Source organism: Pteronotus mesoamericanus, unplaced genomic scaffold, assembly GCF_021234165.1.
Source record: "Pteronotus mesoamericanus isolate MK-2021 breed Mesoamerican mustached bat unplaced genomic scaffold, CSHL_Meso_final scaffold_54, whole genome shotgun sequence".
Taxonomy (NCBI): Eukaryota; Metazoa; Chordata; class Mammalia; order Chiroptera; family Mormoopidae; genus Pteronotus; species Pteronotus mesoamericanus.
Window position 1 is genome coordinate 18,749,620 of NW_026555321.1, and position 23,933 is coordinate 18,773,552.

General features: G+C 43.0%; 1 protein-coding gene across 1 annotated transcript in view; it reads left to right on the plus strand.

Annotated features, from left to right (window-relative positions):
- Nucleotides 1–12,317, plus strand: part of LOC129087914 (collagen alpha-4(VI) chain-like) — an 89,876-nt gene extending 77,559 nt beyond the window's left edge. Inside the window, 6 exon segments of the mRNA XM_054595004.1 lie at nt 2,663–2,753; nt 4,075–4,758; nt 6,346–6,442; nt 6,925–7,097; nt 7,100–7,132; nt 12,142–12,317. Coding sequence (XP_054450979.1) covers nt 2,663–2,753; nt 4,075–4,758; nt 6,346–6,442; nt 6,925–7,097; nt 7,100–7,132; nt 12,142–12,317 — 1,254 coding nt within the window.
- The last annotated feature ends 11,616 nt before the right edge of the window (nt 12,318–23,933 follow it).

Here is a 23,933-nt window from a genome sequence, read left to right on the forward strand (position 1 = left end):
TGAAAATAATGTAGTCCAGCATTTTCCTACAGCTGTTGGGGTAAAAACTGATGCTCCAAGTTTAGCCTCCTCAAATCTCCTGAAACCCTGCCAGGGATTCTGATTTCAGAAGCTTCCAACTTGCCTCATGTGATTTCCAGTAAAAGTTTTAATGTGTCATATGCGTGTCTACACTGTTTTCTCTAATCTTGATGATTAATTAGGTCCATTTGGCTTGGTCAGTACACAGAACTGATAATCATGTGGAGTAGATCTGAATGAATGTTGAAAGTTGGCAACTCTTCACTTGCATTTCATGTCAGCCTCCTCCAGCTGGCAAGGAGTTTCAGGCTTTCAGGTGTGCTGTGTAGCTACAAATTGGAAGCAAGTGTTCTCTAATCTCTGGGGAGTGGGAGCCTTGAAAAGAATTCTAAAGATAACCTGCCTACCTCTGGGCCTTTGTGCCTCCACACTGTAATGCTTTTCCCTGTCTCTTTGCCAGGCAAATATCCTACTCTCGCTTTCAAAAGTGCCAGGTGCTATTATCTCCTTCAGATTCTCTCTATCCCTTCCCCTTTAAATTAGTGTCCCCTTTTTGTGTTCCTAAAATGTGTTGTTAGATCTCTTTCTTGAAAATAGTCTATCTTTCCATTTAAACTTTTTGAAGGTGTGGCTATGTCATTTTTGTATCTCAACATGGCTTGTTAACACTTTGATGTAGTAGCTGCTTAATCAGTCTTGGCTGATTTGGATCTCTAAGTCAGAAAAAAGTGTAGTTTAGGTTGCTTTTACCATGTGAAGAGCAAGAGAGGATGCATTTTACCTTTCTTCTCAGGAGACTTAGGAAAGTTATCATGTTTGGGTCTTCTTTTTTTGGTGTTACATTAGCATAAACAAAAGTGTATTTCTTTATATTTCTTTATCCACAAGGGTAATCATATACCCTTATATTCCTTAAGGGTATATTTCTTTAAGTATGCTCACTCTGAGAGAATATTTGGGATATGCTACAGTCCTAAACAGAAAGAACGAAGAGCTCTTTATGGAGTATATGTTACAGAAAGTTATTTTTCAAAGTAACCCCAGCCTGTTTATTTCTCTGAGAGCTAGCATGATATCTTTATATATCTAGCACCTCGCTACCAGAAGGGGGTCCAGAGCTTGCTTGGTCTGGGCCACAGGGTTGAAGGAGGAGGAACTTATCTTCAGTGGAGCTCTGTCTTATGTGATTGGACAGAGAGTAGACAAAAATATTGGACATGACTAGGCTTACATATTCACCTCTTTGCAAAGCACACCTCAGTTCCTGGGAGAAGCATTTCTAATTTCATCATGAGGTGCAAAATAGCCTGTATTAGTCAGGGCAGGTTAACTTTGAAATCATTCATGCCCAAGTCTCAGTGGCTTAATACAATCAAGTATTATTTCTGCCATCTATCACAATTGCATGTGGGACCTTGGGTATGTGTGTGGAGGGGAGGAGGGGGTTTACTGCACGCAGCCATTTCAAGGCCTGGGTTCCTCCTATCAGTGACCCTCATCATGCCCTTTGACCTCAATGCCTTTTTCTGGATCCTCTACATCTGGCTGACAGATGAGGGCCAAGGGAGGAATGGAGTATACTGAATGCGCTGGAAATGGCATACATAGCTTCCACCTTCATGCGACTAGTTAGACCCCAATCATCTGGTCCCAATTAACTGCAGAGGAGAGTGGGAATTGCAGTGTCATTGTAGCCCTAGGAAGAAGAGGGAATGGGTTTGTTGATTATCTAACCATTTGGCCCATGGACTTTGTTGGACTTATTATTTTTATGATTAATATTTTTCTTTTTGACTTTGATATCAGTTATTAAATAATCCTAACTGGAAAGGTTAAGTGAAGGAGATAAACAGATTTGCCATCCCTACAGTGCCTTCCCTGATTTCTCCACACTCCTGCCTTCGGGTTTTGATATATTTCAACTCTGAATACCAGGAATACTCTGGAAAGCCCTCCCTTAGGTATCTGCCTCTTTCTAATATTATGGTATATGAGTTACAGGACCAGCTCCCTAAAGGGAGGTGCCGTTCATGTTTATAACTCCCATCATGTTGCATCTTCCCTACTGTGAACAATCAGTAAAGATTTATGGAATTTATAAATGATCAAACCCTGAACTCTCTTACCCTCATTCCAACACAACATGACATTGGTTGAGTTTTACACATGTTGGGAGTCTGAAGACCCACAGCTCATGTACCCACACCAATGACAGTCCAACCTCCAGGTCAAAACCAGAGAATGAAACAACCGTAAGTATCTGTAATGGATAATGCCAAATGACATATACACATATATTCATATAATTATATATATATTTTTAAAATATCATATTAGCCTTGGCTGGTGTGGCTCAGTGGATTGGGGACTGGCCTGTGAACCAAAGGGTCACTGGTTTGATTCCCATTCAGGGCACATGCCTGGGTTGGGGGCCAGGCCAGGTCCCCAGTAGGATTGTGCAAGAGGCAACCACACATTGATGTTTCTCTCCCTGTCTTATTCCCTCCCTTCCCCTCTGTCTAAAATAAATAAATAAAACCTTTAAAAAAAATCATATTAATGTTTTTCTCATCTGAATTGGAAAAAAAATGGCCTGAATTTAATTTAGTAAATGACAAATTTGTATATGTGTTTGGATTAGATGGATAGAACCAACGCACTTCACCTATTCATCTGGGAGACTGAGAGCCAGCAGGATGTGGGGCACGTGGCCCGCTGCGTTCTCTGCTATGGTAAGTCTGGACAGCATTCCTGGGGAGACCGCTGTTTTTAGAACAGATGAATAAGTTGGTGGCTCATGCCAGATCTGTTCTACAGATGTGTATTTTATTGCTATGTGTAAAGTTTTAGAATTTTGGACTTTCCTACTAATTCCGGATGACGCGTTTTTCTTAGGAAGTCAGGCTAGTCTGGAGACTCACTGGCGCTGGATTCCCATGTGGCCACAGCCAGAGCTCAGTGGTGCCTAACCCCCTTTCATGGGGCAAGTGTCTGCTAGTGCCCCACATTTCCTTCCCTTCCCTATTGTCTTATCTCTGGCCTGCTCTGCTTACTTACCTGTTGTACCTGTTTGCTGTAGATAGCTGGGCTCCTGTTCTGTCCTTTGTGGCAATTTAGTGTGAAGGGCAGACTACTGAACTAAGAGTCAAGAGCCCTGGTTTAGGCCTGGATTTACTATCGACAACAAGTGGGACATTGGCAAGTCATTTGACGACTCTGTCTGCCGCCTCGACCGCTCTGTCCCACACCTCATACTAGCCTGTGCCAGAGAGAACTTTGTGCTGAAACCTATGCCTGCCCATGTGTGGAGGGGCTCCCATTCATCCCCACATCACCCAGGGCTAGCATGAGTCCTACTGGTGAAATCAAGAGGGGATTTAATTTTTCCCTCTTCTTGATCCACACTAAGACCTAAAACTGCTGAGGGAGATTTGGTCCTAAGAACTTGGTCAAGTCAAATGCAGTAATTGCCATTTGCAGAGTATATTACAATTGATGAGTGGCTTTTACATCCATCATTTCATTTGATACATTGTCTCTCTGAGCCTCAGCCCCCTCTCCTGTAGAAGCATAGACCTAGCTGGTATTGATTGAGCTTGAGCTTTTCCTGTATCGGGCATTGTTCTGAGCAGTTACATTTATTAATTCATTTTTTAAATTTAAACCTTACAAGGTTGGTACGATTACCATCATTGTCTCTGTCTGACAGATGAGGAAACTGAGGTAGTGGGAAGCTGTGGGAAGCCGAGTAATTTGCACAAGGTCACACACCCCGTAAGAGGTAGGACCTGGACTGAACCAGGCAGATGTTTGTGAACCTAGAGATTAAGAAGTCATAGGGGTAGTGGTTAAAAACATTAATTGTGAAATCAGATCATCTCAATTCTTTCTCCTGAAATATGGGCATTTACTTAAAGCACACATCTGCTGGCTTTGTCAACACAACACAAATAGTGCTCAGCAGAGGCTGTTCTTGAGAGTCTGTAATTGTGTTTGCATAGAAAGGAAAGAGATGCATGGTAACTCTGGCCTCCCCTCACCCTTCCTTCCCAGACCAGTGCCGACCAGCCCGGGAGTGCAGGTCGGGCGCGCCTGGACCCCTGGCGATGGACATGGACGTGGCATTCGTGGTGGATAGTTCCCGCAGCGTCAGGGCCGAAGTGTACCGTGCCGCATTGCATCTAGTGGATGCCACGCTCAACAACCTGGAGGTGGCTGCGCAGCCGAATGCATCCTCCCATGGGGTGCGCGTGGCTCTGGTGACACACACGACTCCAGGCTTCTGGCCAGGAACGGGACGCCCACCTGTACTTGAGGGTTTTCTCCTGACCTCCTATGGTCACCGGGCGCAGATGCAGAGGCGCATCCGTGAGGCCGTAGACCACCCCCTGCAGGGAGCCCCGGCCCTGGGTCATGCCCTTGAGTGGACACTAGAGAAGGTGCTCTTGGCAGCCCCTCTGCCCAGGAGGGCACAGGTTCTTTTCATCATTGTGGCCAGTGAGACCAGCAGCTGGGACCGGGAGAAGCTCAGGACTCTGTCCCTGGAGGCCAAGTGCAAGGGGATCACCCTATTTGTGCTGGCCTTGGGCCCGGACGTGGGAGCCCGTGAGCTGGCTGAGCTGGCTCACGTGGCCAGCACCCCCTCTGAGCAGCACCTACTGCGCCTGGCGGGGATCTCAGACCCAGATATGGACTACGCCCAGGGCTTCACAAGGGCCTTCCTGAACCTCCTAAAAAGTGAGCAGTTCCTGAGCACTGGGGATGCCCTGTGTGGGCTGGGGTGGGGAGAAATATTTGCCCAGCCTGGCATTTGGGCAAGCGGGTGCCCGCTGAACCTTCATCCTTGCTGCCCAGACTAGTGCTGTTTTTTGTCGGCTGGTGGTTGGAAGGCCTCAGGTCTCCACCTAGCCTCTTGATTTTCTCATTTACCAAAATGAGAATTACAGTCTCTTATTTGTGAAGCTTATATTCAAATATGTGCATGGAGGAACTTTGAAAGCACCAGTGATGTGAAAACGTAAGGGATAATTGTTGCTCTTACTATTTGCCATAATCCAGTCTCCAGAATCCAGTAGTGTATAACAGTGCTTCTCAAATTTTAACATGCACACACATCTCCTGGGGATCTTGTTAAAATGTAGATTCTGATTCAGTAGGTCTGAGCTGGGGCCTGAGATGATGCATTTTTAACAAGCTCGCAAGTGATGTTGAGGCTGCTAGTTCATGGAGCACACTTTGAGAACAAGAATATATGACATTTATTTCTCAGGCACTTGCTAGGAAGTGAGAAAGGCGCCCAGGGCCTCCCACCTCAGGCTGGGTGCATGAAGCCATGAGCAGAGGCTAAGAGGCACACTGGCAGCGCGTGTCGGCGCCACACCTTCCCCACCTCTTGTCCTCATGCCCTCACCTCCAACCGGAACTAGTTGAAGCCAATTCAAGGGCGACCAGTACCCTCACATGATAGCTGCATCCCTCACATGATAACGGAGAGTGTAGGATTCAGAAGTGGGTATTCTCGTGGTCACATTTCCAGGAGTTTGTCTTGGGCTTTGTCCAGAACAAGCCATGTGCAGGGTGCCTCACTGTGGTCTGTGAGGCCTTCTTGCCCTCCTTGCTGGGAGACAGGAGTTTCTCAGGTTATAAGTGGATGTGACAGCCTGTCATGGGTCCCTTACTACTGGAGGAATAAAAGGGAGTCTGATGAACATCTTAGAAATACGGACACAGCATTTGTGCTGCTCCAGTTCCAGGGGTACGAAGATCAGTGATTTGGTTCTAGACCTTGTTTGGCTACCAGTGAACTATGTAATCCTAGAACTTTAGATTCCTTATTGTAGGAGATGGAGGAGAGATTTGTAGTTTATAGATAGCTTAGTGATTCTTTGAGGGAGAAGAAGCCTAAATGAATCATTTTTCTAGTCTGTTTTAATTTCATTTTACTTTATTTTTTATTATGTTAGGTTGGATTTTATGTTTTCTTACATTCTTTTATGTTGTGATTTTACTTTATTTATATAACAGGATGCATTTTATATTTTTATTTTGTTTTTTAATTTGCTTTTATTTTTGTATTTTATGTGTTGCTTGGATTTTATATCTTTTTGATTTAATGTCAATGGATTTTTTTTAATGTTTTGCTTTGTTTATGTTGCTTTCTTGTATATTTTACTTTATGTTTTATTTGATTTTATGTCTTAAGTTTTTGTGTTAATGGATAATTTGTTTTTTATGCCTTATTTTACTTTATGCTTACTTACATTTAAGTTTTACATTATTTTATACTTTCTTTGATTTGGTTTGATTTTTACATTTTATTTTTAGGTGGAACAAATCAGTACCCACCCCCAGAGCTCACTGAAGAATGTGGGGGCCCCAGCCGCGGGGACACTCAGCTGCAGTCACAAAGGTTTATCAAGAGGTAGGCTGAGGGCAGAGCTGGTGTCTCACAGCTCTATCCCCTGCAGGCGACTGTCTCCCTAAAGGAAGGTAACAGGAAAGGCCCATCCTTGAGACCTTACCCTAACTACTGGGGCTAGGATGCTCCTGTGTTTCACAACTCTGATATGGTCTGGTTTTTCTTTCCTTAAGAGTGATACAGGACAATAGAAAATATTCAAAGAGCACAAAAGTGTATCAAAGCAAACTTAAAAGTTTCCATTCTACCCCATCCTTCATCTTCTAATCCCATGTCCAAAGAAGTAAAATCAATAATGCTAAACATGTTATTGTTACCTTTGCCCAAACGCCTCTGCAAACCTTAGAAGGTAGCTAATGTGATAACAAAGCCATTGGAAATGTCCAAACCTAAAGCTTATTGAGCCCAGCAATATCAGCTGGAAATTGAACCTTTCAGTTCTCATGGTTTGGTTATGCAGTTAGACATGGCTTGTTTCTACACAGGTTGCCCAGGCGCTGGCATGGCATATCTGGCTTTACTGACGATTTGAAAGCACTTGAAGCAACAGACGGTTTTCTAGAGAACAGAACAGCCATGATCACATCTAGAACTCAGAAAGGAGCACTTAAAAATTATGAAAATAATGGATATGTCACTGAAGAAAATGAAAAAGAATGTCTGCAAAACAAAGGGAAAACGGAAAAGAAATAGGTTGGGTTCACTTTTTAAAATCTTTATCTTAAAAAAATTCCTGTGTACAAAAAATTGTGTTAACATGCAAGTTTTTGCTTTTATATATTTTCCTTCAAATGCACAAATTCTTGTATGTGGCTAAAAAATTAAGAAGACATATAAAGGCTAACTTTCACTGGAATGTAGAACTGGTTCTACAATTCTACATTCTCTATCTAAAATAGACTATGGAGCTGAACAGAATCTATTTTAAGGAGTGTGGAGCGGGGCACACTCTGTGGACTGCCTGTATTTCATTGTGGAGATGTAATGATCTATTGCAGGAGTGGCAGCGTACTTCCGACCTTGAGGTGCAATGTACTGGCTTGTAGAAAGCTCCTTCATCTATGAGTGGCCACATAGGTTCTGACCAAGTTTCAGAAACATTTGGGTACATCTAAAACAACTGTAGTGTTGATTTACGATTGTAGCACGTTGTAATACAAATGCCATGTGACTGCTTACATGGGCTCAACAAAATGAGCAAAACATTGACCACTTTAGAAAGAGATTTGGAGGGATTTGACTCTGAAGTTTTTAAAATGCAGGGAAAAGATGGCCAGAAGAGTTCCTAGTGAGTGGTGTGGTCAGTCCTGCTTAGATTAAATGAGAGATAATTGCCCAGAGGTATTTTATTTTACTTTTAAAATTTATTTTAGAGAGAGAGATCGATTTTTGTTGTTCCACTTATTTATGCATTCATTGGTTGATTCTTGTATATGTCTTGACCAGGGATCAAACCTGCAGTTTTGGTGTATTGGGAGGATGCTCTAACCAACTGAGCTACCTGGCCAGGGAATTGCCCAGGGGATTTGAATATGCCTAGAGGGTTCCCCACCTGGGGCTACTAGCTAAGTGCCCATAGGAGAGTTATTTAACTCACTGTGGCTCAGTTTTACCATCTGTAAAGCAGGGATTATGTGAACACCTATAGGGTTGTTTTGAGTATAAAGCTTGTTGATTTATGTGTTTGTCACATAAATTATAGTAAGCATACGGTCCAAGCTAGCTATTAAGATGCTGGCATGTTCTACCTCTTAGATACCAAATGAGATGAATAACAAAACCAGATAGAGAAATGGCCACTCCTAGTAGGGAACAGTAACATTTTATTCTTTAGCCTAAAAGTTAAGCATAGAAGAGTTTATCTTGTTGATTATTCTATTTTCAGTATAAAATATTGTGAGATAATCTTACTAAGGCAGTGATTTTCAGTCTTGGCTGTAGTTTAGAAATTCCTAGGAATCTTTAAAAACTCTCAGTGCCTTGACCTCATCCCAGACCAATTCAATCAGCAACACTGGGTGGAAGATTTGCCCCTCCCAGTGAGTAGTTCCCCTGAGCAACCAAGAGTGGGAACTGCTGTTCTAAGGCATTCTTTTCCACAAACTGAAGGTTAAAGAGGTAGAGGAGAGCTTAGTGGTCATCTAATCCAGTTCTATTCACAGACAAAAACCGAGGCCTGAAGGTCCATCCCCCAAATTTCTCACCGCTTCTGTAACTTGGTTCGGAGCAGTCCCTGTCCTGCTGCATTCCAAGGTTATTCTAAATCTTCACCACCCCCTCCAGCTCCTTCTCGCATGTCTCTTTTTCTAGCTGATGTCCTTACTGTTTTGCTTTCAAAAGAAAGAAAAGTGGCCAGGTGCAATGTACTGCGTTGCTGTATACCCTGCCTACCTGCCCTCCAGTCAGAGAAAAGAGCGGTCTCTTGTCTCTACTGTTCCCAACTATCCAAAAAACCCATAGGGCTCTCTCACACCTCAGTGACTTGAGCTCCTTGGGATGCGGCCACTGTTGGCTGTTACCTTCCTCTTCAAACCCTCTCTTCTCTGGCTTCGGAGATATTCTTATCTTGTTCTGCTTCTGACTAATCCACCTTTGGGAGCTCCTCTTTCCAGACCCATCCCCACAGGGAGAACCAGGTTTTATGGAACCTGAAATTTATACTAGTTAGGGGCCCTCCTTAAGAAAAGAATATAAAGTTATTAAAATTAAATTCAAAAGTGAGTATTTATTCAGAAGAGATTTATGCATATGAGGGGTGCCAAATCTGCAATGCCTTCCCCAAGGTTCTGTCTTCCATCCTCTAAGGACCCTACACATACTACTGGGCAAGCTTTCCTACCATGACTTCAACTAGCCCCTCTGTACTGATGACTCCAAATTTGTAGCTTCCATCTTTAACTCTCTCCTGAGCTGCAGACCAATATATTCAATCAATTACCCTCCCGATGGCACCTTTGCACAAGCCTACAGTCATCTCAGAAAAACTCAGTTAAACAGACTGAACTCCTCTTTCCCATTCAAACCTTCTCCTCCTTTATTCCTTTGCTGGCCCAGTAATGGAAGGCCAAAACCCAAACACCACTAGTTGTGTCCCCTGTCCTCACTCCTGCCTCCAAATGGGGACCACCTCTTGGTGTGACTTCCTCCTCAGCGTCTCTCAGATCCACCCCCTTTCTTGCAATCTTCTCTCTTAGTACCTTGGTTTTCACCTGGTGTGTAATTGCAGGGCTGTCTAATGGCTTTCGTTTCTTCCAATTTGTCCTCCTTCCAATTCCGTTCTGAACACCAAGTTAATTCTTCTAAAATGGAAATCTGGTCATGTCATTTCTCTTCTTCATTTCCCAATGGCTTATAAGATAATGTTAAGATGCCTAGATGAGGCATACAGGCCACTGCAGTTAGTTCCTGCTGTGTCTTCTGGGGCCTCTTGGCTTCCACTTCCCTACACCTACCTGTTGCTCTAGTTGTAGTTGCCCCTTATGCCCTGTTCTTTACTCCAAGTCTTCATGCCATTGCTCATGCTCACCTGTCCATTTGCATCTTCTGCACAGTGTCCACCTGGATTACATCTACTTATCTTTTAATACTCAGGTCAAGTCTCACTTCTAGAGTCCTTTCTGGCCCCCACATAGTCTTACATTTTCATGGCCTCTTTTGTGCCCCTGTGTCTTAAATCAGATTCTGCCATGGTGCCTGTGTCCTTTCATCGCACCTACTTGTAAAGAAATAAATGTCGTTTCTTGTCAAAGAAGCCAGGCTGATGCTGGTATAGTTTTCAATTTCAGTGGTATTGCCAAAGCACACATCTTCTTTTTTTTTTTTTTTCCCTCCAAGTAGGGCTACATCATGAGACATATATGCCAGGAGAGAGAACCAGCCCAGGCAAACTGCAGTTTCGTTGTAGTTGTTCTTCATACCTACCCAGCTCTCTTCTTTCTCTTCCCCTTTTCTTCATTCCTGCATTCCATGGGCTTGTTTGAATAAAACTGATCGCTGCTACAGAAATCTTCCAAGAAGGCAAAAATTAACATTGATGGTAAAAATAATACAAATGTAAAATTGGGGGCTAACCATAATAACTTGGGTGAACACTTGTTTACTCCCCAATGCCATATCATGCTGGTAAAAGAAAACTTAGGACTCTGAGCCCTCCTTAGGTTGCAAAGAATTTCTTAGAGATAAGCAATTTAAAGCATTGAGAATTTACTTATCTATAGCTGTGCTGACCAACTACTAGCTACATCAGCTATTTAAATATAAAATAATTTGAAATTAAAGAGAACTGAAAATTCAGTTCCTTGGTGGCAACAGCCATATTTCAAATCCCCGATAGACACATAGGCATTGACTACTCTATTAGACAGTGCAGATACAGGACATTTCCCTCATTGTAGGAAGTTCTGCTGGGCAGTGCTGCTTTAGAAAAATAATCTAGGAGAAGAAGCCCCTGTTTGATTGTCTCCCAGATTAAAGGCAAGGGTGGAGCTTCTAAAGGCAAATGCCACAAAATGTCACTAGAAAAAAATGAATGGTTTATTAAAACTGGTCCTTGGCTTGTCAATTTGGAATCCATTTGTAATGGTACAGGTTGGTGCCAACTAATTGTTGAGTCACAAATTGACATATTAACCTACAGAGTACAGTCAAAAGTTCACCAGTGGAGTGCTTTCCTGTTGACTCTCATTGAGTGTGGGAAGAGCTTTCGCTCTGGCTTCTTCTCCTGGGCCCTCACTGCTTGCTATCTTACTCCTCATTCCACCCCCACTCCCACCCAGCCCCAGCATCTGTCATGCAGAAGGCCAATTCAAATGTGCCTGTTCAAGGTGTAGGACAATTCTTTACCTCACTAAGAGTGTATCTCATCCTCTTGGGTCCAGCGCATCTGGTCATTCCTTCAAGAAAACTAGTCTGTTCTGACTATACTAATGGAGGTAAGTTGGCAGCTTTCCAGGGACAGACCACAAATTTTAACTCTTGCTTTCTGAAAATAATGTCTTCTTTATTTGGAAGGGATTGGAAGGCCCAGGGGGAAACTGTTTGGAGGAAACCACTATTCTGTGCTGCAGGGCTGATCTGAAACAAGAACACTTGGCAAAATTAATGTCTCACTTAAAATTTAGTGTATGCCAGAGTCGGCTCTGTTGTGACTTGTTGATTCTCAGTGCTTTTTTCATTTTTCAGGACCACCATGTTTTTCTTGTAATAGTCATATTAACTTCTTGGGCAAGTGTCAAGGCACAATAAATAATAAGTAAACTGGATTTGCTTAGGCTATTAGAAAGCTGTGAGCTTAGGCAAGAGATTAAGATGGTTTGGAAAAAGAGGGAAATGGTATAATAAGCAAGTAAGGAGTTCTCAGTATCAGAAAGATTAATTCATTCATTCATTCACTTACTCATTTGTATGTTGTTTGGTGTATCTACCATGTGTTAGGTAATCTGCAAAATAATAGCTATAACTGTATTACACCTTTCACATGTTAGGTGACACCTTACAACAAACTTGTGATTAAGGTTTTTTAAAAATATTGCTCTTATGGTTCAGGAAATTGAGGCTCAAAAGGTTAAGTTACTTGCTCAAGGTCACACAGCAAGTTGGTAGTGAGGCTAGGATTCATTTCCAAGTCTGTGACACCGAACCATTGCTCCTTTCTTGTCATTCTCATACAGAAAATTCAACTCTCTGCATTTGTTTTGTGGCAGGTCCTTGTTTTATGGATCCAATGGAAGGCGAGTCCCAGGATTACATCCTGAAATGCTACTATAACAAGGAGGAGCGGGCTTGTCAACAGTTCTGGTTAGGCAGCTGTGGGGGCAATGCCAACCGGTTCGAAACCAACGAAGAATGTGAGGTTTTATGTGTCCCCAAACCTCTGTAGAGTCAGGCAGAGCCTCGTGACTGTTGCCCCTGTGTTAATAGCTGATGAAACCGACACTACCTTTCTTGAGACAGAGCCTCACAGCTCATAAGTAATGAAGCCACTCTACAATCCCAGAGGTTGATTTCTAACCCCCTAGATTTTTTCCTGCCAGCAGGTGCTTGGGCCAAACGATCTGTGATTTGAGAAGGACTGCATTCTAGTGGTTAGGAAGTAACCAAAACTTTCCTGAAAGTTAGTTAAATGATTTAGAACTGAATGGAAAAGAAACTTGACCTTGACATAACATTATAATTATTACTATTATTATTATTATTATGTTATGAAGCAGAAGAAAAATCAATGTAAGCAGTGAGTACAAACTAATTTGAAAGTAAGTTGACTCTTGGTTTCTTTTTTACCATTAGAAAACCTGGAAGTATTAGTCAAAGCAGAGGTTTGGAAAAAGGGACATTGAAAAAGTGAAATTTCATCCTGACTACCTAGTGTGAAAATAAAGGCATTCTTGATAAAAACCATTTGTTGTGACATTACGTGTGATACCTGCTCACTGCAATTTGTGCTATACTGGTGACATAGCACTTGATGGAGAGCACACAGAAGAGACTCTGTCCTGGAACCAGTCCTTTGTGATCAATTACAGGGACTCTTGTCCTTTGAAACTTGGTAATTCAGTAAAGGCTGACATCATCAATGCAAATATAAGGGTCTAGGTTCACCCTGCATGAAACATTGTTCACTATGGATATTGAGGATAATTGTGATTTTGTGACATCTTCTTCTGGCTCACAGCTTGATCTTCAGGCCTCTGAACTGGGGCCCGGGTTCAGGGCAGAACTGGACACTGCATGGAATTCTAGAGCTGCTGGGTACTGAGGGTGCCTGGCACAGGGCCTCTGGGTATTCATGTATGAATTAGTCTATTTGGATTGCATAACAAAATACTATAGACCGGGGTGGGCCTTCAGCAACAGAAATTTACTTCTCTATGGGGGACTCTGGCCAGCAAAGTTCCCAGATCTTCTGCGGATGGAAGAATCATTCCAGACACCATTTGTCTGTCAAGGAAAGGGGAAGGCAATTCCCTCTAGTGGGGAATGCCCCGAGCCCCCATGCTTAATGGCTTTTAATGAGAGAGTTACCAACAGGGGATAAGTAGCAGGAATATTTACAGAGAATAGGTGATGTTTGAAGAAGAGAAATGGCAGGAAACACAACAAATTGCTTGTTTCCAAGATGAGAGTAAACATAATGGTGCCAAATGGTTTAGGGTCAGGGTCCATGAATAATGTAAATTTCCTTCCCAGAGTGCCAGTTATCTGGTGTGAGAATAACAGAGCTTGAGGGAGAAACAGAGCATGCTTCAAGGAGCATAATTTATTTCTAGGCCTGATTTCCCCCAGGGGCCCTTGGAGCTATTATCGGGTCCTGCCTGTCAAATGCATTACCAGTTTTCTGGCCAAAACTTGGAGCCTCTCCCAGGCCCCAGCTTGCATGGGACTACAGTCCCTGATATCACTTAGAGTGGTCCCTTATACTTCTTACAGTTCTGGAGACTTGGAGTTGGAGATCAAGGTGCCAACTGATTTGGTTTCTGGTGAGAGCTCTCTTCCTGGCTTTCAGACAGCTGTCTTCTTGTTATGTCCTCAAATAGCCTTTCCTCAGAGAAAAAAAAAAAAAAAAAAAAGAGGAAGGGAGGGTGAGAGAGAGAGGAGAGAGGGATCTCTGGTGCCTCTCCGTATAAGGGCACTAATCCTTTAGGATCAGGTCCCCATCCTAATGGCCTTATTTAACCTTAATTTTCTCCAAAAGGTCATATCTCCAAATTCAGTCACATTAGGGGTTAGGGCTTCCACTTATGAATTTGGAGGGGGGGTGGCATAAACATTCAGTCTCTAACAGATTACAAGCAGCCAGTCTCTAACAGGTTACAAGCAACAGGTGGTTGCACTCAGGGACCCAGAGTGGAGTTTGCTCTCTGGCAAGTTCCTGTTCAATAATGAAAGTTGTGATTTCTAGAATTCATTTTATTCCTCCTCTCAAGCCCAGTGACGCTGCAGATGGGATGTGAAGCCAGCTTTATAGAAAATCATAGAAACCTTAAAACTTTCATTTTATATTATGACTATTTTTATATGATCACAAAAGGGTATTTATGTGTTCATGGTAACAAATTTTTTTATTTAAATGGATAAATTTGTAGAAATTCACATAGAAGAAATAAAGCTCACTTACAATCTTTTCTCCCAAACACAATCATTTTGGTATAATCCAGGTTTTTTCTCAATGCCTGGAATATTATTTTTTTTCTTAACACACTACATTGTAACCAATTTTAGCTAAAGATGGGAATGAAATTACAGATGCTCCACCTTGTTTGGCAGAGCTTGTCATCATGCAATGTGTGTATGCATAGCTTTTTGAGGCATAACCTCAACTGCCTGGGCATATAGGGGCCAAGCTTATCCATACTGAGGATGGCATATGATTTCAGCTGTGATCCATTTTCCACTTCATTTTTCCAACCCTGACCTTCCCACGCTTAGGAGTTGGGAACACAAACGCAAAGACAAGGTGGAAGTATAACCTTTCCATGAAGCAGCTCTGACCATGGTAGAAAGTTTACACAGACAATCTAATCAAGGGGCAGAAACAATTATTTATTGTTTTAGATAGCATTCATCCCCACTCTGTATACACAGTTTATAAAGCACTATCCAGTGTTATTTCGTGTATTTGCCCACTCCCTCGACTAAACCTCAAACAATGGCATTGTTCTTTCCAATTTTTCCCATTGCTCTTCTCATTCTCAGAGAAGTGACGTGGCTTGACCCAGACATGTAACAGAAACTGGCCTTGAACTCCTGATCCCAACTCTAGGGATTCTTTTTCTCTACTTCATTGGTTCCAAAACATGAGCTGTCACTTGCAGGGAAGGAGGATGTGCAGAGACAGAAGAAATGAATTTCCTACCTGATATAAATATGTTTGGCCTTGATGCCTGCCTCAAACACTTCCCTCCTCCTGCCAACCTTCCCAACCCCCCGCCTGGGTCGTGGTTTTGATCTGGCCATAGATCTAAGAAGAAATAGAAATAAAAGAAAAGTTGAATTGTGATGCAGGACAATCCTAAAGACCGCCTTGGCCAACCCCACAGGGAACTTTGGAACTAAAAGCACTTGTCAAAATTTGCTGCAGGGTGGGCCAAGCTGGCTGGGACTCTATCCCCTCCCTGCCTTGGATGGACTGGCACTTGGGTGAGGTAGCTCTCCAGCCGTGGCAGACCCCGAAGGGGCCCAGCTGAAGGCTGTCTATCAACAGGGCTCTTAGCAGCTGGGGCAGTAAGTCCTTCACTGAGGTGGGGGGCTGGATCTGGAGAGTACCTCTGCCTGTCTATCGTAGTGCCTTTACCTGGAACACCCTTTTGCATTGTCCAAACATCCATAGCTTCCAAAATCCAACAGGACACACACAAAAACATCAGTATGGCATGCAAGGCCCCAGAGATTTGGTGTTTGCATCCATCTCTAGCCTCACTAATGGTGGTAACTGTGCTGTTCCTCCAAATTGTCACTGGAGCGATACTGAATACATCACTTATAGTTTTCTGGAATTTCCACATTCCATCCATTTACGCTGTTGCCCTTGGTGATACTTCTGTGGGTAAAGCCTTTTTAATTCATTTGTTTGAAAGATATTTAATAGGCATCTGCTATCTACCAGGTCCATAATCTGTGTAAAATCCAGCTCAGTGAATTGCCTCTGTGAAAACTTCTGATTATCCCCTTTCAAGGAAGAATTCGTTATAATCTCCTATTGGCTGCCTTACACACACTTTGCTTTTCTCCCTTTTTGCACTATATAGGGTGGGGCGAAAGTGGGTTTACAGTTGTGAGTATGCAAAACACAGATTTTATTCTTGTATTATTATTTATTAATTATTGTGTTAGTTTCCATACGAATAACCGTAAACCTACTTTTGCCCACTCCTGTATTTACACCAATTGCCCCTTAGTCTCCTAAGACTGTGAGTCTTTTACCCTCGGAATTGCCTGCCATGCACAGGACATGACACCTTCCCTTTTGGTTCTGATTTTTTTTTAACTCTCTGCCTGCTTTCAAAGCCTTAGACATGTGCCCCCAAAATGGCTGATACTTTTTTTCCCTATCATATCTCTAGCGCTAGAAAAATTTTGTTTTGTAGATACTCTGCATTGGTTTCAAACACCAGGGTACCAGCCAAGTGGAAAAAGTTTTGTGTGTTTTTAATTCCTCCCTTAGATATGTTATCTCATTAATTATCTCTGTGTGCTGCTCTGGGGAATATTAATTTTTCTGATGAAGGAATTAAGATGCAGAAAGGTCAAGTGACATCAAATCTTGTGCAACAAATCAATGGGTATCTTAAAATTAGAATTAAAATGTATTTGGAACTTATTTGACATCTGCTTGGTTCATTGCAAAGTTTAAGGCTTATAATTATTGTGGGAATTGACTGCTTTGCACTTTTAAACATATAGTGGATTTCATTGATTCTAGAAAATTGGAGGGTTTGAGGTTGGTAGGCTCAGAATTTGGCTCCTAGCCATCTATCGAAATGTGTAGATAAATCAATCCAAGGAGTTGTCCTGAGCTCTCCTGAGTGTAGATCATGCTGATGGGGCACTTTCCTGGGGTTTCTTGTTTAATACAGCTGGGATTAATACAACAGGAATTCACTGTTGGAATTATGGTGTTATGGGAAATACCAAGCCTACGGCACCTGAATTCAGCATCTGGATCCTTCCTTCCTTGATTCCCCTGGTGGCCTTACTCAAGTTACTTCATTTCTTCTGGGTTTCTCTCTCTCTCTTTTTTTTTTTTCCTGAGGAGACTGGACATGAAAGAAACGTCTCTTGCCTGTCTATATTCTCTCTAAATTCTGCATGCAAACTAAATGATTCTTTTTGAAAGCTTATCTCTTAGGCAGCTAAAAGAAACAAGCCAGTCAGGACAACGGAATAACCCAAATGAGCCCAACCCAAATTGCTGACCTAGAGAATAAAGAACTAAACAAATGGCTGTTTTAAAACACTAAGTTTGGGGTTGATTTTTATTTGACAAAAGTTGTGGGCGGGCTGTCTCATGTGTCCACAGTCAGCTATCAGTCTGTTGGTCAGTTGGCTGGCCTAGAGTCACTTCCTACTGATAAAAAAATAAAAAAATAATATATTTGTATACAACTAATAATATAGCCTCAAAATATACAAAATGCCAATGCAATTAGGTTAGAGAACACATTTAGTAGAAGAATTGGAGAGGGAAAGATGGCGGAGGAGTGAAAGGGAGTCACGCTGACCTCCTCCCAAAACCAAACTGGAATTGCAACTAAATAATGGAGTAATCACCTGGAAAGCAGTGGAGCGATAGTGGGAGAGGAGCCTTGGTGCCCCGGACAGTGGATTCTACTCTCACACATCCCAACGGGTGAGAATTGCGGTGGAGGCTCGAGAGGGTGGGCTGGGTGCGCACGGGCACTGGCACCAGAGGGACATTGAAATGGCCAGTTAGTGTCCCCCCGAGAAGAACGGGGTCTGAATCATAAACAGGAACCCCTAAACTACAGCAGCTAAAGCCGAGAAAATACAGACAAAACGCAACCCCAAAAAGCTTAGGGGTGCTCTCTGCCAGAGACAGGTGGCTGGGGATGCAAAAAGACATTTAAAGGGCCAACGCAAAAGTTGCAGCGGCAGCCACCCTCCTTGATCGCTGGGTAGAGGCGGCAGCAGGGTGGGCTGGTGCCTGGGAAAAGACTGGTGAGGAAAACTTTGTGAAGAGAACTGACACGGCGGCCGGTGGAGCCCGGGTGATAACGCACTTCCCACTCTGCAGCTACCATCTCGCTCAGGCATAGGGGAATCAATTAACCTGACTTTTGTGCGCTCCGCACACAGCTTGTACGCGTGTGAGCTGCGGGGCTGAGTGCAGACTGTCTGGGAGAGCCTTGAGGAGAGACTGGAGACAGTGGCGTTGGGGAAAGAACGGGAGGAGGAACCGGGGAGTCCCGACTCCCTCCCCGTTCGGTAGTCTCCATTGTGGGCTGGAAAGGCGCGACCCCAAAGAGGCAGAAGCGGGGTGCGCATGAACCAGACTGCCTGCGATTGAAACGCAGTCCGCACAGGGGTTGGATCCCTTGCCGAAGGGGTCACAGAACTGCCCAGAGGCCCCTGAGGGGAGACTAAAAACGGAGGCATTGGGGAAAGAACGGGAGGAGGAACCAGGGAGTCCCGACTCCCTCTCCTTGCCGTAGTCTCCATTGCACGGGAAGAGGCCACACCCCCAAAGAGCCAAAAGCAGAAAAGCAAACATAGACACCCCCAAAACACCCAGAGCAGGCGCGCACACTTGCGCCGAGTGACCAGCGAGGGTTGGCGAGTGTGTGTGTGACCCACGCGGGCTGGCAAACGCTTGCACCTGCCGGCAAGGCCTCACACAGACTGGTACCCATACGGCCTGCGAGAGAGTGCACAGAGGGGCAAGGGCAGGCGTAAACTGACCTACCCGCCGCGATTGCGGAGCGGCCCACAAAATAAGTAGAGCTGTCCAGAGTCCCTGGAGGAGAGACCAGAAACAGGATTAACCGGAGAGTCCTAGAGCTGATTTCCTCCCATTTCCGTAGTCCCCATTTGGCGAGGGCAAGCAACGCACCCAAAGAGCCAAAAGCGGGGAAAACACACAATAGAAGACCCTAAACTGACCAGTGCCGCGAAGCTCGCGTGCCAGGGAGGCCAGATGAGTACGGGAGGTTGCGAATAAGCCCCCTGGTCTGTGGCAAGCACATGCGAGCCCAGGCAGGTGGGAGACCCTGCCGCACTGGGAACACGCTCAAGGACACCGTGTGAGAGCGCAGAGAGATCCCAAAAAATAGCTCAGCTCTGACCGAAGGGGACACAGAGCTGCTCCAAGCAGGAGTCAGACACAGGCATTAGACTCCTGAAAGGCTCAAACAAACAACCCAAGGCCCTATAGGGTCAACAACTGACATCATCAGAGGCAAGCCCAGAAAGAAAAGTAAAGGACAAAAATACTTAACAGACTCTCACAAAAATGGGAAGAAAAAGAATTTCCCCTCAAATGAGTGGAAAAGGGGACTCCCCACAGAGAGAGCTAAATGAAATAGAGGCAAGGGAACTATCAGATATGGAATTCAAAACAATGGTTCTAAGGAAGCTCAATGAGCTCAGCCAGCTCAAAGATAACTATGAGAAACTGCAGAGAAACTATCAGGATCTTACAGCAAACTATATCAGCCTGGAAAAGGACATAGAAACTATCAAGAAGACACAAGAGGATATGAAGAATACCATTTCTGACTTGAAGAACACAGTAGAAGGAATCCAAAGCAGGCTGGATGAAGCTGAGGATCGAATCAGTGAGATGGAGGACAAGGTAGAAAAAACGCTCCCAGAAAGAACAAGAAATGGAAAAACGGCTCAAAAAGAATGAAGATGCATTTAGGGAAATGCAGGACAACCTGAAACGCAATAATATCCGTATAATAGGGATACCAGAAGGAGAAGAAGAGGAGCAAGGAATAGAGAACCTCCTTGAAAAAGTAATGATGGAAAATTTCCCTAATTTGAGGAGAGAAAGGCTCTCATGGATCCAGGAGGCACAGAGGACCCCACTCAAGAGGGACCCAAGGAGGTCCACTCCAAGACACATCATCATTAAAATGGCAAATGTCAAAGACAAAGAGAGAATCCTCAAGGCAGCAAGGGAGAAGGAGAAAGTAACATACAAGCCTAGGAGCTGACTTCTCAACAGAAACACTCCAAGCCAGAAGGGAATGGCAACAAATATTCCAAGCCATGAAAAGCAAGGGCCTACAGCCAAGGCTGCTCTACCCAGCTAGGCTCTCCATTAAAATAGAAGGAGAAATACGGAGTTTCCCAGACAAAAGAAAGCTAAAAGAATACATCTCTACCAAACCAGCACTCCAAGATATGCTAAGGGGACTGGTTTAAGCAGATGAAGGAAAAGAATGAGACAGAGAGGAACACAAGTACAAAGAGAAAAGATGAGTAAGTTTCTATCAGTAATATCTCTCAGTGTGAATGGACTAAATGCCCCAATCAAAAGACACAGGGTAGCTGAATGGATAAGAAAACATGACCCACACATATGCTGCCTGCAAGAGACCCACCTCAGAGCAAAAGACCTACACAGATTGAAAGTAAAGGGATGGAAAATAATATTCCAAGCAAATGGACATGAGGAAAAGGCTGGCGTTGCCATACTTGTATCAGACAAAGTAGATTTCAAAGCAAAGGCCATAAAGAGAGACCCAGAGGGGCACTTTATCATACTTAAAGGAAGAATCTATCAAGAAGACATCAACATTGTAAACTTATATGCTCCCAATATAGGAGCCCCCAAGTTTATAAGGAAATTGTTGGATGACTTCAAAAAAGATATTGACAGCAACACACTGATAGTAGGGGATTTCAACACCCCACTGTCAAAAATGGACAGATCTTCCAAACAAAACATTAATAAACATATCGTGGCGCTGAATGACACACTGAATCAAAGAGACTTAACTGACATATATAGAACCTTACATCCCAAAGAAGAAAAATACACATTCTTTTCAAATGCTCATGGCAGTTTTTCAAAGATAGACCACATGCTAGGACACAAAGCAAGCCTCAGCAAATTCAGGAAAATTGAAATAATACCAAACTTTTTCTCAGACCACAAGGCCTTGAAACTCGAAATCAACCTCAAAGAGAAACTTCAAAAACCTGCAAACTCATGGAGACTGAACAGTACACTATTAAACAATGAATGGGTCAATAATGAGATAAGAGAAGAAATCAAAAAATTTCTGGAAACAAATGAAAATGAACAGACAACTGTCTAAAACCTATGTGACACAGCAAAGGCGGTCCTGAGAGGGAAGTTCATAGCAATACAGGCTTACCCTAAAAAGATAGAAAAATTTCAAATAAAAGACCTAACACTACAACTTCAAGAACTGGAGAAACAACAACAAATAAATCCCAGAGCAAGTAGAAGGAAGGAAATAGTCAAGATTAGAGCAGAACTGAATGACATAGAGACAAAAAGAACAATTCAGAGGATCAACCAATCCAGAAGCTGGTTCTTTGAAAAGATTAATAAAATTGACAAGCCATTAAGCAGACTCATCAAGAAAAAAAGGGAGAGGACCCAAATTAATAATATCAGAAATGAAAGAGGAGAAATAACAACTGATACCACAGAAATACAAAGGATCATCAGAAACTATTATGAACAATTATATGCCAAGAAATTTGAAAATCTTGATGAAATGGACAAATTTTTAGAAAAGTATAATCTTCCAACACTGAAGGAGGAAGAAACAGAAAGCTTGAACAGACTGATAACAGCTGGGGAATTTGAAGCAGTAATCAAGAAACTCCCAGCACACAAAAGCCCAGGGCCAGATGGTTTCCCAGGAGAATTTTACAAAACATTTAAGGAAGAGCTAACCCCTGTCCTTCTCAGACTATTCCAAAAAATCCAAGAGGAGGGAAGACTCCCAGACTCCTTCTATGAGGCCAGCATCACCCTGATCCCAAAACCAGATAAAGACCCTACAAAGAAAGAAAACTACAGGCCAATTTCGCTGATGAACATAGATGCTAAAATCCTCAACAAAATATTGGCAAACCGCATCCAGCCATACATTCAAAAGATTATCCACCACGATCAAGTGGGATTCATCCCAGGCATGCAGGGATGGTTCAATATACGCAAATCAGTAAACGTGATACATCACATAAATAAAAGAAAAGACAAAAACCACATGATTATCTCGATAGATGCAGAAAAAGCATTTGACAAGGTACAGCACCCATTTATGATCAAAACACTCAGCAAAATGGGAATAAATGGGGCATTCCTCAACGTAATAAAGGCCATATATGAAAAACCTACAGCTAATATCATACTCAACGGGCAAAAACTCAAAGCGTTCCCACTAAGATCGGGAACACGACAAGGATGTCCGCTCTCACCGCTTCTTTTCAACATTGTATTGGAAGTCCTAGCCACAGCGGTCAGACAAGAGAAAGAGATAAAAGGCATCCAAATAGGAAAGGAGGAAGTAAAACTATCATTGTTTGCAGATGACATGATAGTGTACATAGAGAACCCTGTAGACTCTACCAAAAAACTAGTCAACCTAATAAGTGAATTTGGCAAAACAGCAGGATACAAAGTCAACATTCAGAAATCAAAGGCGTTTTTGTACACCAGCTATGCAATAGAAGAAGAAGAAATCAGAAAAAATATACCATTCGATATAGCACGAAAAAAGATAAAGTACCTAGGGATAAATTTAACCAAAGACACAAAAGACCTGTATGCAGAAAACTATACAACATTGAAAAAAGAAATTAAGGAAGACACAAATATATGGAAGCATATACCATGCTCATGGATTGGAAGAATTAATATCCTCAAAATGTCCATACTACCCAAAGCAATTTATAGATTCAACGCAATCCCTATTAAGATACCAATGACGTATTTCACAGAAATAGAACAGACATTTCAAAAATTTATATGGAACCATAAACGACCTCGAATAGCCGCAGCAATTTTGAGAAAGAAACACAAAGTAGGAGGGATCACAATACCGGACATCAAACTCTACTACAAAGCCACCATACTCAAAACAATCTGGTACTGGCACAAGAACAGACCCATAGACCAGTGGAACAGAATAGAAAGCCCAGAAATAAGCCCAGGTCTCTATGGACATCTAATATTCAACAAAGGGGGGCAGAAGCATAAAATGGAGCAATAACAGCCTCTTCAACAAATGGTGTTGGGAGAGCTGGATGGCTACATGCAAAAAATTGAAATTGGATCATCAGCTGACACCATACACAAAAATAAACTCAAGATGGATAAAAGACTTAAATATAAGTCGCAACACCATCAAAGTCCTCGAGGAGAACATTGGCAGGAAACTCTCAGATATCCCACGCAGCAATTTTTTCACTGATATGTCTCCTAAAGCAAGGGACATAAAGGAAAGAATAAACAAGTGGGACCTCATCAAAATAAGAAGCTTCTGCACGGCTAAAGAAAACATCAGCAAAATGAAAAGGGAGCCAACCATTTGGGAAAATATATTTGCTAATGATACATCAGATAGAGGTTTGATCTCCAAGATATATAAAGAACTCACTCGACTCTACTCCAAGAAGACAAACGATCCAATCAAGAAATGGGCAAAGAACCTGGGCAGATGCTTTTCTAAGGAGGAGATACAGAGGGCCCAGAGGCATTTGAAAGGATGCTCAGCATCACTAGCCATCAGAGAAATGCAGATCAAAACCACCATGAGGTACCACCTCACACCGGTCAGAATGGCCATCATAAACACATCCACAAACAACAGGTGCTGGCGAGGCTGTGGAGAAAAGGGAACCCTAGTACACTGTTGGTGGGAATGCAGACTGGCGCAGCCACTATGGAAAGCAGTGTGGAATTTCCTCAGAAAGCTGAAAATGGAACTGCCTTTTGATCCAGCGATTCCCCTGCTGGGACTATACCCTGAGAACACCAAAACGCCAATAC